Source organism: Xenopus tropicalis, chromosome 7 (genome assembly GCF_000004195.4).
Source record: "Xenopus tropicalis strain Nigerian chromosome 7, UCB_Xtro_10.0, whole genome shotgun sequence".
Taxonomy (NCBI): domain Eukaryota; kingdom Metazoa; phylum Chordata; class Amphibia; order Anura; family Pipidae; genus Xenopus; species Xenopus tropicalis.
The window spans coordinates 50,040,642-50,055,031 of NC_030683.2; the positions used below are offsets into that span (position 1 = coordinate 50,040,642).

General features: G+C 37.5%; 1 protein-coding gene across 1 annotated transcript in view; it reads left to right on the forward strand.

The window, feature by feature from the left end:
• The window catches only part of LOC100496969 (heparan-alpha-glucosaminide N-acetyltransferase), a 175,818-nt gene that overhangs the window by 25,302 nt on the left and 136,126 nt on the right, over positions 1-14,390 (forward strand). Inside the window, exons 5-7 of the mRNA XM_018095658.2 lie at positions 4,774-4,843; positions 5,360-5,423; positions 13,055-13,137. Of these exons, the coding sequence (XP_017951147.2) occupies positions 4,774-4,843; positions 5,360-5,423; positions 13,055-13,137 (217 nt within the window). The remainder of the gene's footprint in view (positions 1-4,773; positions 4,844-5,359; positions 5,424-13,054; positions 13,138-14,390) is intronic.

Sequence of the window (14,390 nt, forward strand, 5' to 3'; positions counted from 1 at the left end):
AATAATGAGGCAAAATAATCTTATTGGTTAGGGTGAGAAGTACAAAAATTAACCAAGGAGTCATTCTTAAAAGCAAGTCCTTCTTAAAATGTTAGGCTACTCCTTAAATAGAAATTTACAAAGTACAAAAGGAAAATAAGAGGAAACTTATGTGATCTTTTAACTAAATAAGGAAAAACTGAAAAACCCAAACAAATCTAGCAAGGAAGACACAATCTTGTTCTAATGCCATTGATTTTTAATTAAAGAGCTACAAGCAGCATGATCTTGTTATGGGACGTTAATTGACATTGTACTTCAGGTTGCAAAAAAAAAAAATACCTTTTGAATCTTGGCTTCTCTCCTGCAGTTTAATGAACATAATCAATACACTGTTAAGGAGATACTAAAGGCATTATAAAGGAAAAAAATATAATATATAATATATATAGATATATGTATATAATATGCAAATTTTTGCAAACTTTAGGATTAAATTGTTAAAATAAAAATGTTTATTAATAGGCCAGCAGCAGTACAAAATCTACTCACTGTCCATGATGAAACATTAAAATATATAAACACCTATAATACCATGCCACACAATATATAATGGTGGCACATATTATGTTTACATACTAAACAGTAGAGGAATTGTTTGAGCAGTGACTTGGTCCATTCTTTATCAATGATGGATGCATATGGCAGACTAAATGGGAAGGAACCAAAGTAAAATATGCTGAATATTCATTTTAATTATCTTTATAGGGATGCGGAAAAACAAAGCCAATAAGCAAGATTTAATCAAATCAGTTGCTGCACTACCTTACTTTGTAAGCTCCCTATTGCATTCACACACACTATAACCAGTTTTATGAATAACCCAGTAACTTTGCTCTATGTTTTAGAAGTATGGGAGGAAACCAGACTACACCCACCCAAGTACACCAAGTACACACCCGAATGGGTGCCAGAAATTAAACCAAGGGCCCCCTGCAAGGTAGTAGGGCAAACCATTGTGCCACCCTGCTGCTCATAATTTATATTTATTAATTACCTTATTCAGATGATTTAGAAGTGTATTCTTTCCAAGAATATCTATAATCTTCATAAATACATGTTAAAAAAATAAAAGAGTGAAATGGTCTGATGTTTGGTATGTTATGCTGTTACAATTAATGTGTCTGTTTCATTTGTTTTATATATTTAGCATATAACTGTATGCTGTGTGGAACTGCTATACTGTATGTTTATAACTGTGCTCTTACATAGCAGTTGCTCCTTTACTATTGCAGCTTGGAAGTGGTCCCCAGAGGTGCCCCAGCAGCTCCCCATCTTCTTTTTTGCTGACTTTTTACCTGAGCTCAGGGACTGACTCACAACATACTGTAAATATAGAATATAAATGTCACAAAATAAGTGTTATTAGTAAATAATACAGATTATTACTGCATTACAGCTCTGAAACCAATGCAATTAGCATCAGAAATTAATAATCAGCCTTGCAGCATCACCCTCAATGACAGGCCAACATTATTTTCTGCTTGATAGTTTGCATCAAAGCATTGCTTCTCAATAGCTGCTCAGAACACACTGAGCATGTGCACTGTCCCGGACAGTTCTAACAGATTTATGTTGATGCCCTGTGACAACTTTGAAGTACTGAATCATTACAACTATATAGATGCTGAACCTTTAGGCTTGTTCAGTGAGTTCAGTATATAAAATATGGCCTTTTTATGTTCATTTTTAGGGTTTAGTTCTTAAATATGCAGTCCCAAAATGGCCCAAGCAATCAGCAAACAATGATATTTTATCATAAAACCTTAATGGGGTATTTAGTAAATGAAGTTAAGAATACTTTGTCATAAGATTATCATAGGTATCCTGTTAAAGGACTAATATATTGTCTAACATCCATGCTTGTTTTTGTTGAAATTATTAAATGCAACAGATACTGTATCTGTAGTTAGAAGTAGATAGAACCAAGCTCAAAGTAATTGTAATTTATTAACTTATACTCTTTACATTATATCTTAGCAGCCAGCTTACTTCACCTTTGCATTATTATTTCCATGACCAGATCATAAGAGAACAAGTTGGGCATAAGGAAGCAAGAACTTTGCTTCAGGCACCTTGCCACAAACCTGGCAATATGAAAAGCTGCAAGTGTTCCCACAGAGTGCATGCAACTTTAAGAGATGAAATTCCTATAGGAAGTTAACAAAAGGAATTCTGGGAATGAATTCCAGACTCTTAAAGAAAATCCCATTTACATGGGTTTATCCTATAGACTACAGCTCACCCACTGGGTTTGAAGCTGAAGCCAGGACAATAGCTGATCAGATTCCCAACTACAGACCGGTTTCGCCCTTCTTGGGGGCTCATCAGTGTAGTGCAGGGTTTTCTGATCAGCTTAGGTAGAGTCACCATGTGGTTCTACAAACAAATAAATAGGGTTGAGGCAGTCTCCTCAACCCTATTTATTTGTCTATAGGAAGTTAGGCACTTTGCAATAGAGTGCATAAGCACAATTTGCACTAGCAAATGCTGCCACCATCTATCTGTCTTTGGAGGAGGACTACAATTAAACTGGGGGGGGGGGGGTAGACAGTGGGGTGTTTCGGCTCTGCAACTTGTGGTGGCAGAATGGTCCGAATGGAAGAAAGTCTTGACAGTGAAATGGTGAATATTAGTCTTAGATGCCAATAAAATTGTTTAACCAACAAGGTGGCTAAATTGATTGGATTGATCACCTCAAGGCCTCTTATTGGCTGAATGCATACCGAATTTCATGGTAAAAACTATTGTGTTACAACTGTAGAAAGGATCATTTACAGGCATGATAGAATCACTGCCCGCATTCTGAAATTATGTGACCTAGACTCTTAACCATTCTCTAACCCAGGGATCCCCAATCTTTTTTCTTGTGAGCCACACTTAGATGTAAAAAGCGTTAGCGAGCCACAGAAGCTTGAAAAAAGTTCTCTGGGAATTTTAAATAAGGACTGTGATTGGCTATTTGGTAGCCCCATGTGGACTGCTGGCCTGCAGGAGGCTCTGCTTGAAGTAAAACTGCTTCCAAATCTTGTTTCCAAGCTAGAAATGTAAAATTGGTACCTACTTTGAGGCCACTGGGAGCAACAATAAAGGGGGGATCACTGCTCTAATCATTCCCTTTCGCTTCTCTTACTGAATTCTACATTTCATTACCTTATAGAGCAGTGCTGTCCAACTTCTGTTGTACCGAGGGCCGGAATTTTTCCGACCTACGTGGTGGAGGGCCGATAATGGAAGCCAGTTTTGACCACTCCCCTTTTTGAAACCGCACCCACTTGAAACCACACCCATGTTATCACATGACCATACCCATATTAATGGTTGTAGTACAGCAAAAATGCCTGCCCTACCCTGCTTGTGTGCCATACTCTGCCTACCCTACCCTGCCTTTGTGTGTGCCATACTCTGCCTTCCCTACCCTGCCTGTGTGTGCCATACTCTGCCTGCCCTACCCTGCCTGCGTGCCATACTTTCACTGTGTGTGCCATTCTTGGCTGGTTTGTGCCATACTTGGCCTGTGTGTGCCATACTCTGCCTGCCCTACCCTGCCTGCGTGCCATACTTTCACTGTGTGTGCCATTCTTGGCTGGTTTGTGCCATACTTGGCCTGTGTGTGCCATACTCTGCCTTCCCTACCCTGCCTGTGTGTGCCATACTCTGCCTTCCCTACCTTGCCTGTGTGTGCCATACTTTCACTGTGTGTGCCATTCTTGGCTGGTTTGTGCCAAACTTGGCCTGTGTGTGCCATACTCTGCCTGCCCTACTCTGCCTGTGTGTGCCATACTCTGCCTTCCCTACCCTGCCTGTGTGTGCCATAATCTGCCTACCCTGCCTGTGTGTGCCATACTCTGCTTGCCCTATGCTGCCTGTGTGTATGGCCTACAGTGACACAATGCTGGCACTGCTCCTACAGTCTGCACAATAACTATATATTAAAAAACTTTTTAATTGCAGTACCACCTCAGTATATGTTCTTTTTGTAGTATGCAGGGATTATTTGTAGGTTTCTACTGCTCCTGAGGTGTGAACAGGGGAACAATGGGAGTGATTACAGCCTGAGCCTGAGGTGTGAACACTGCAGGGGGTGAACAATGCAGAGATTAAAAGGTGTGAACAACACAGGGGATTACATTTTTAAACAATACAGCCTGATTACAGCCTGAATCTGAGGTGAGAACCATGCAGGGGGGCAGTTAATCTCAGTACTGATACCATTTAAAGCTCATTTAAAACACAAAGGTAAGCCATCAAAGCAGCCAGACAGGTGGGGGGCCACACAGAGGGGGGTCGCGGGCCGCATGCGGCCCGCGGGCCGCCAGTTGGACAGCACTGTTATAGAGTATTTATTTGTAATTTTTTCATTTAGCCAATATTTTTTACTCTGTCCTTCTCTGTTGAGTTACTTAATATTATTGCAAATTTACCCACATTATACCATACCATATAGATCCCTGTTCTTCATGATGCTGTTTATTTAGATGGATTTATTTTGAAATTATGTGACACAATTGCTAATCGGTCGACTTTATATTGTGTTTTATTGTACATTATGTAGGATTTTATGATGATTGGGGACAAAAAAATATTGATAAGAATTCCAGGTTTTAACACAGATACTTAAGCAAGGGACTGTATGTGCATAAGTATGTTTTTATTTAACTTTCTGGAATGAATAACTGTTAAAAAACAGTATGCATGTCTTTCTCTTCAATGTATTATATGTTTTTTTTGTAGCTCTTCTGGTTGCATTTGTCATACTGGTCGGTGTATGTGGACTGTATCACCTCTCAGTGTACATCAGTAGGTATGTATTTCGCTAAACAGATCACCCCACTCTTTAGAATCTGAAAATATTATAGCCTTAATACAACATTCAGACTTTTTTTTTTTGACCCAGGCAAAAAATTGTGATTCAATTCCCAATATGCTTACTAAACTTTATATTTTGGCACCCCCAACCCTGTGAATTAGACTTTATAAACACACTTGTTTTACCCTATATCATATAGTATGCCATTTTCTGAAAATATTTACTAATTTAAAGAGACAACAGTTTTTCTACAGGCAAAGACTGTCCATAAAACATCGTAAGATGGTGACTGTTAATTAGAAGCATGGTTGTAAATGTTACTCAATTAGCGATAATAATGCCTCCTAAGCAACCTGATAATCTACTATACCTTACACATCAGCACTATATGATCAATACTACACATGCTTTACAGACAAAAACACAATCATTATTCTCAATTTCTCTGAACATAACTGTTCCCACCCCCTGTCACTCATGAGTAATGTGATTAACCCAATGATTTCGCAGGCTGGCCTGCTTCCGGAGACTGCAGCAGTACTTGTGCAAGAGGTTATCCTTTTTTTCCAAGCATGTAAGTATAGCAAAGCAGCGAATATCATATATTGATATTTGCCTAAAACTGCATCTATCTATCCATCTGTCTGTCTGTCTATCCATCTATCTATCACACATAAATGTATATATATGATGTTACAATCACAATTTGTCCATTATTCCTGCTAATCTAAGGTCAAGGGTTCAAAGGAAATTCATCTCACAATAAGGAATTGACACACACATACACACACAGACACACACACACATATATATACAGACACACACACACATATATATAGAGCACTCATGGGACTTAAATTATGTGCAAAAATGTAATGGTGTAAGTCAACATTTTGGTCCTACACAGAGGACCTTTATCAAGACATCACTAAATGTATATATATATGTATATATAATATTGCTTCTACAGGAATTAAGTAAAATAATTAAACTTTGTTAACCATTACTTGCCGTTAACTATGAAATGGTCACATACTTAATAAGAAGTTTACCTTAGCATGATAACTACATTTCCAATAGCATTTTTATTGCTGATAGAAATATTAAAGTGCGGATAAGGATAAAATCTGAGCATATATTGTGTATCGGATGATATTCTTGAGAGACCTACAATGGAAGTGACTTTTGTATGATTAGTTTCTGCCAACTTCATGTTCAGAACATCCATCCTACAATTTCAGTCTGGATGTTAGTTTCAGATCGTTGCACTTAGATGTATGACTGATATCCAAATGTTCGTCGGAAGAAGACTAAAATCTGAACATGTATGGCCACCTTAAGGGCCATTATCATCACCACTACTTGCGATAGTGATGAGAATGCCACCACTTGCTTCATATTGCTTACCATTTTTTTGAATGGAAAGCACTACTGGTTGCCCAGAGATCTAGCTTGAGTGATGCTCAAAACGCTATCAGTCAAATCCTCCTTAATAGAAGATAGGAACAAAAGAAAAGGAAAAAATGATTACACATTCACCTTTAATCATTTAAATTGACTAATACAGAGGTAAGATAATTCTTAGGTCAGAAATATTTATCAAGTTACATTGTATATGTATTGCTTTATTTATCTGAGATCATAAACTCTAGAACAAAATAACTCATACATATTTTGCCATTCTTAAAATAAATGAAACCCAACTCAAAGAGACGGGCAGTGCGGGCAGAAAAATGTGGCCCAGCTGTCCCTGACAGTATAATAATGACAAAATGAAATCAAGAATCTAGTCAGTCTCTGCTATCATTCATCATGTGTAGCTGGAATTGAGTTTGCTCTTGATGTATTACATGATATAGAAGCTGATCTAAATCTTTAGTCATAGTAACCCTTTCATAGTTCATGCAGTGTTCAGTATAATGGGGTTAATGAACTTTGCATCATGGTAACTGTGAGCACCAAAAACAGCATGGCTACTGCCAAAATATTTACATTTCTTCCTATATCTAGTCAACCATTTGGATTTAGGCTGAAAAATATATTTTTTATATAAACTTTCCTAGAATATTTCTGTCAGAAATATTTGGTTACTGTTGATATGTTTTAACCCTCTGCTTCTGTAAGCATATACGGAAATATGAACATATATACATACATTTTTGTAAAATATATGTTTTTATCACTTTGTAATACTTTTGCAAGACTATGTAAATTACAGCAGGCCCACAGATACACATTCTGAAACCAGATCTTGCAGATATGCAGCAAAGCAATAATAAAGGCATCTCCTAGTAGTGTAAGTAACATGTTAATGATCCATTTTGATTATATCTTCAGAAGCAATGCTTATATTTTTCTAAAACATCATTTTTTATGCATTATTTTACAATACATTGCCAGACATCTGCAAAATCTGCAGTACTGTCATGTCTGCATATCCATTTTACAGTCTGTGTTCTCTCAGACAGTTAAAGATGGTCTTGCTTTGTACAGCATAGAGTTTATTTTTATTCTCTCAAAATAATTTCATTTTTTTCCAAAATCATTTTTACTTCAAAAAGGTATCATTCTGTTCTCGTGTCTTCATCTATGTTTTTTCAACTGAGAGCTTCAGTGTCTGATCCAGTGACAGTGCAAGCCTAATGAGTTTCTGCTGGTTAGGTTTAGTGATAGAATGGAGTTTGTTATGGTCAGCTCATTTGTCTCCATTACATACATTTCCGCATTGTTAGAGTGGGCTCTTTCATAGAACTGGAGAGTAAATTTATTTAACAACCACTGACCTCTACAGAACATGCAGTAGTAGATGGAGAGTTTAAGATGATGCTCCATAACAGCACTGTCTTTATCTGATAAATTACTGTTGGTACAGCCATTTAATTAAAGGCTATAAGAGCAAGGCACAGTGCAAGAGAGACTAGCATAATGTAAGCAGCGGATACAATTGCCCCACAAATAACCATGGTAAACTGCAAAGAAGGAAAAACAAAAGTTACACAACCCCCTTTTTCTAAAATATGCAGAATGATAATACTTCAAGGTGTGCTGCAGCAAGGTTTTAAGTTATTTTTTTTTAAAATTTGGAGGTTTTGTCTATAGAGAGTTGTTTGTTTCTCTATCTTAATCTAAATAATACTTTCAGTAATGGTGATACCCCCCTCAATGATGTTGTCCCCCAGCCTCTAAATTAGAATTTGAGCTCTTATAGCGTAGTGACCCTTTTTTAGGTTTTTTTCTGCTTCCTTAGGCAACCACAACCTAAAGAAGTTATAGCTTCCTGAGGAAGCTTGTTTTATATTGATTTCAAAGTATATGAATTATGATATATTTAATTTAAGTATTATAAAGTAATCGACCATGATTTTGCACCAGAATTAGATTTGTTAATTTGTTCTATGGTGATTGGTTATTGTCCCCTCTTATTGGCGTGGTGCCATATGTATATAATTTGAGGTGGAAATAGTGATGTGTGTAAGGATATTGAAGGGTCAGTACTGACTCACCATCTATAAACCTTAGTCAAAAGGTACTGGGCCCATTAGTTTAGAAGGGTTATGCATTGAACCCCATGACCCACCCCCCAAATGCAACTAATAAACAGTAATAAACACTGTCCCACATGTTATCGCTTTTCTTCCTAATGCTATTTCGAACTTAGTTTTTTTAGGGTGGTTGACTGAAAAAATATATGCCATCTGAGATAGGAAATGTAATGATTAAATGCACCTATCTGGCATTATCCATACATTGGGACTGAAGTGACTTTTGGTGTCAAAAGATTGCTATATATATATATATATATAAAAGACAGGTGTATACACTGTAGTTAGAAATCAGTGTAATGGTTGCTGTTTATAAATATGGATCAGGTACTTCCCCTTCCCTATAACTTAAGAAACAGGAAAGTTTAACGCAAAAGGAATGTTAAAATACAGGATTATTTCCACTTTGCTTTCTATGTCTTCAGATCTATTTAGTGGCCGTTAAACATTATATACATTACAGAGCCATCCAATCTTTCTTGTGATGAATTAATGTTGGATGATAGAATTGTAAATTTCCCATTATCTTTTATTTATAAAGCAGGAATATATTCTGAAGTGCTGTGTGGGATATGCAGTAATTACAAATGGATAGCATTTTAAACTGACTGAAGCAAAATATTTCCTTGGCTGAATAAAGAGGTAGCCCTAAAGGCACTTTACAGATTATATTACCACAAAATATATAATGAGCAGGTGCTGTGCTTTACTTTTTTTCTCTTTTTAATGCAAACTAAAAGTAATCTTTTCTATCTGCACCAGTTCCCATCAATCTTTGTTTCATTGGTTTATGTCCAATTTATTATTGACCAATCAGAAGGTAACTATCATCTTGATAATCCCTGAGCTCCTTTGGGCATGCAAATGTCCATTACAGACAAAGGCCCCTTAATCCTGTTAGGCTCAAGAGATAAGAGCCAATTTCCGGAAAAGCTCTCTTAAAATGACAACAGTGCTTATAAACAGATGTTCTATAGGGGCTAGCTGTAACACCAATGCTCACACTCTATTTAGTGTAAGTAATCAGATGTGGTGTACATACTATGGGCTCTCTATACAACTCATGTGTTACAATAATATTTGAAATATTAAATTACAATAGAAATACCATTTTAAGATTAATTTTGCCGTAAAAGTACATATTGTAGATGCATTGTTTTGAATTGTGACTGCTGTATTGATCCATGGTTTGAACCTTAAGCACTTTAATGTTGGATGCTGGATGAGGATAAATGAAACATAAAGACTGCATAGTAGTACAAAAAAGCATAATATTTAAGGGTACAATTAATAGACAAACAGGAGCCACGCAATACTAAAGTTAGCAGGGCCCTCCCCCACAGAGGACCCCCAGTATTAGCCCACTGGTTACTCTGGCCACCAAGCAGTATGGGGCCCCAATTAAAAAAAGCCCCAAAGAAAGCACAGCCATTCGCCAACTCCTTTGCCAACTTCATGACCCACAAATCACGCTTTTATCACTTTTATATCCCCTCCCCTCTGCCATGAAGCATTTTACTGCAGTGCCTCCTTTGCCTGATGGCAGCCCTGTTGCTAGGTGCTTAAATGGGATTACAGAAGGGCACACAAGGGTTCCCTGTATCTCACTTCTACCTTTATAACTGACTGCAGCAGCTGCAATTATTCTAGAATTCTAGAATGAGCCACACTCAAATGTAAAAAGAGTTGGGGAGCAACAATAGCATGAAAAAATGTTCATGAGGGTGCCAAATATGGACTGTGATTGGCTATTTGGTAGCCCCTATGTGAACTGGCAGCCTAAATGAGACTCTGTTTGGCAGTACAATTGTTTTTTACACAGCTAAAACTTGCCTCCAAGCCAGGAATTAAAAAATAAGCACCTGCTTTGAGGCCACTGGGAGCAACATCCAAGGGGCTGGGGAGCAACATGTTACCTCTTCCACTGCCATAGGTTTTAGGATACTTACATGCATGAAGGTTAAGTGATCTGCATTCCAGGGTAGTGTGCTGTGCATGCATGGAACAGGAGGCTGCACCACAGGAATTTTTAACATACCATAAATGAGGGTTTAACAGGGCTGTTGCTAATGGATTGAACTGCTGATGGAACACATTTCTGGATGCAAAAAAAATTTCTGGATGCAAAAAAAAGATGCTAAAGAACATCACTTTTACTGTGCGTTAATGTGTAAAATATACCATATATATATATATATAAAACATGAGCACTTAATCTGCCATGCTAATAGTGCCTGTGCACCTTATGCTCTTCCCCTGTGGAAGTTTGCCAGTTTGCCAGTTTGCACCTACTTTGGATGCATTATTCTTATTGTTAATGTGCGCCAATGCAAGGGAGCTCATACTTCAAGCTTACAAAGCTCTCTTTGCACATCGCACCCTAATGTTGTAGCCTTTCAACTGCACCATGCGAATATGTATTTATCACACTGATTCTGGCACACCCACCACCTGCCATGTCAGGAGAAAGATAGGCTATGGAGGCAGTTTTTCTTTTTTCAGCATTTCTTTTACCAGCCAAAACTACAATCAAAAACATGTTATTAACAGTGAATTAAAATAACAGGCCAGTATATTTTTCCAAAAATGTGACAACTTTCTCAGTAACAAGTATAGCCATAGTAATCTGCTTAACCAATCGGTGCCCTATAATTGCAGGAATTCTGTTACTAACATGAGTGCACACAGACCCAACAGAGGATGCAAAAAATATATCACTTACATTTCTTTTGTAAAATACTGAATTCTCTGTGGTAATGGCACATATCAGGTTCCTGGCCTTGGTGAAGGCCGAAATCTTTCTTGCCTTGTCTCTAATGCCCTGATTGGTAGCTTTTACTAAATCATCATAGTAGTTGCTACTTTTTAATTTTGGGAAGCATGTAATTCAACTGCTTCTGCTGCTGGATTTTAAAAGGGGGAGGGGGTTTGACCAGTTTTAAAAATAGTATCTAAAATATTCAATTTCCCAATGTTGAAAAATTCATATTTAAAAAATCAGTTCAATATGAGCAGAGCAGAGCATTGCAGGAACTAAATGGGTTAATATAAGACCTCCATTTGATTTATCAATGTGAACATCTCAGGGTTTGGTGTCTACAAATGCTTTATACAGAAGCAATCAGCTAAATAAAAGGGAGCAATGCTCTTTGTAGTATTTTTACTTTGCAGATGTGGCTCTGCTGCTACTTCGGCCCCAGCTATCAGGCATCTGGGAATGACATGTAGATCCATCACAGGGAATTAGACAGTGCATCCTTCCTGCTCTGTTTACAGTGTAATTCAATCTTAGAAAGGCCCACCACTGGCTCAGAAGGAAAAGCCTTCTCTTCTAATGAGTGTTTCACTCTGTGGCAAACACTAACATAAAAATAAAAAACTTCCTGTTCAAGAAATTACAGCTTAAAGCTCTGCCTTTTTATATGGGGCCTATGTATGCTGAAAAAAAATCTGTGTTCTACTTTATGAGCATTGCATAACTCTATGTAAGTGCTTTGCTAGAGAACAGTATCAGAAGGGCACAGACAATGCTTTATTATTGCACTACCAATGCATATGATTATTTGGAGTTAAATGAGCCTTTCATGTAATGATTCTTAAATAGATACATTTTTAAATATTTCAACCTTCGGCTATTACTAGTTGTAGATTTCCAATGTTGCAAAGACAAATATGCTGCAGGCTTGTGACTCATCAATAGCTGGGAGGTTACAAACTACAGCACATGCCCTCAAATGTAGGTCATTTTACAAGATTGTCTGATTTATTTGTGTTTCATGTAAATACCATTTAATTAAACTATAGGTTTTCCATTCACAAAAGCTAATGTCTCTGGATTTTTAACTGCTGGGAAAAAACCCTGCTGTTACCCCCTATCAGCTGTTGATCTTTAGACAGAGCCATGGATTTGTGTCTCCTGGGTAAATAAAATAAATCCAAAAATGAGGGAATAAATGAAAATATTAGGGTATGATGTGGATCCTATAACCAGTATGATTCAGTCTTTTAATGTTCTCTGAGCTGTGCATTTTCATGCAAGTTATGACATCAGTACACACAAACAATTGTGGATCGAAGAGATGCCAACATAATAATATCTACTTGCCTGGAGTCTCCCACCTCATACTCTAAAAATATGTTTTGCCAATATGACATTGCCCCAGGTTACAGAATGCTAAGATCATGTCTAAATATTGCTTAGTGAGAGAGTTAATCAGTTCTCTCTGCTAATTCAGTTGTGTCCATATATACTCCCAAGGTCTATTAGTAGCAATCTTTGGAACTCTGTCCATTTAATATTTGCCAGACACTAGGGCATCGGTTTTGTTACAAAGATTGCTACTAAAAGACTATGGGAGAATATATGGACACAACTGAATAAGTAGAGAGAACTGATTAACTCTCTGGGTATTACTCTCTCAGATGGAAAGCAAGACTGCCCCTCTACAGGACCCTCAATACTGTCTGCTCTCTGGATACTTACTAAGACTGCTGTCAAATTGCAAAATCTGCTTTAGCAAACAACCCAACGATTAGCAAGTGGTGTTTTTGTCATGGGTTGAGAATGGTTTTATCTAAATGTTGATATTTTTAATGAGAGAACTAAATAAAGTCTATTTATAATACATTTGTTTATTCCTTAACAGTTACTTTTTCCATACAGGTTGAAACTTCAGAAGATAATTGTGGCGAACAGTCTAAAGTTCCTGAATCTCGACGTCTGTATTCATTGGATACCTTTAGAGGGTAAATGTGATTTCTTTTCATGAAACCAACTTCATATTTTGTAAATATTAGACAATGTCCTTAAACATTACAAAAGAAGATAACACACACATATACACTCATATATATAACAGGTATGCAAAACCTGCATGCCCTAGGATATCAGTGCAGTTGTGACTGAATCCTTTAAGAAGGAACTGGTTTTCCACAGTGCATTAAATGCCTTCTACATGCCATTCTTCATAATAGACATTTAAGAACTTTGGGATGGGGTCTATTAGGTCTCCTTTGTCCAAAATAACCTGTTCAACTTTTCCCTGTTATAGTTATTTAACTTGAGTTTTATACATAGAGGCATATATAACTAGCACAATAGCATATATTACTGTATATATAAAACTGTATATATAGTATACAACTAGTATATATCAGAAAATCCAACTTTTGTGAAGGTTTTAGATGAACAAAGAAAAAGAATACATGATAGCTGTATCATGGTTTGCTGGGGCAGGCCAAATAAATTACTGTTGTACTGTAAAACTGTTCCAGGAAGCCCAGTGGATTTTAGGTCTAAGGGCCCTACACAGCAATACTTTTTTAATACAATAATATTTTGGCCCTGGCCCCTGTTGAAGTCCTGGCTAGAGATGTAGCGAACATCGCCGAAAATGTTCGCGAACCCGTTCGCGGACTTTCGCCAAAACTCGCGAATATTCGCGAACTTTGCGAACCCCATAGACTTCAATGGGAAGGCGAACTTAAAAACCTAGAAAAGCCATTTCTGGCCAGAAAACTGATTTTAAAGTTGTTTAAAGGGTGCCCCGACCTGGACAGTGGCATGCAGGAGGGGGATCAAGCAAAAATTTATCTGAAAAATACTTTGTAAAAAAAACGCCAAAAAAAAACGCCAAAAAAAACGCCAAAAAATAATGCCAAAAAAAAACGCCACAAAAAAAACCCGCAAGCTATTACTATGTATATGCATAGGCGATAAAACGCAGCGGAAAAACGCGGCGGGAAAACCAAGGCGAAAAAACGCGGCGCCAAAAAAAACGCGGCGAACCCAAAGTGGCGAACATCGGCAAAAGTCCGCGAATTTTCGCGAACGCGAACATCAGGTGTTCGCGTTCGCGAAAATTTGCGGACTTTTGCCGGCGAACAGTTCGCTACATCTCTAGTCCTGGCTAGGGTCCTGCTGTATGGCAGCATTGCTTCATAGTTTCTCTTGTATCTGGGCAGGCAGGGCAATATCTCTCTATAATACTCACAAAAGA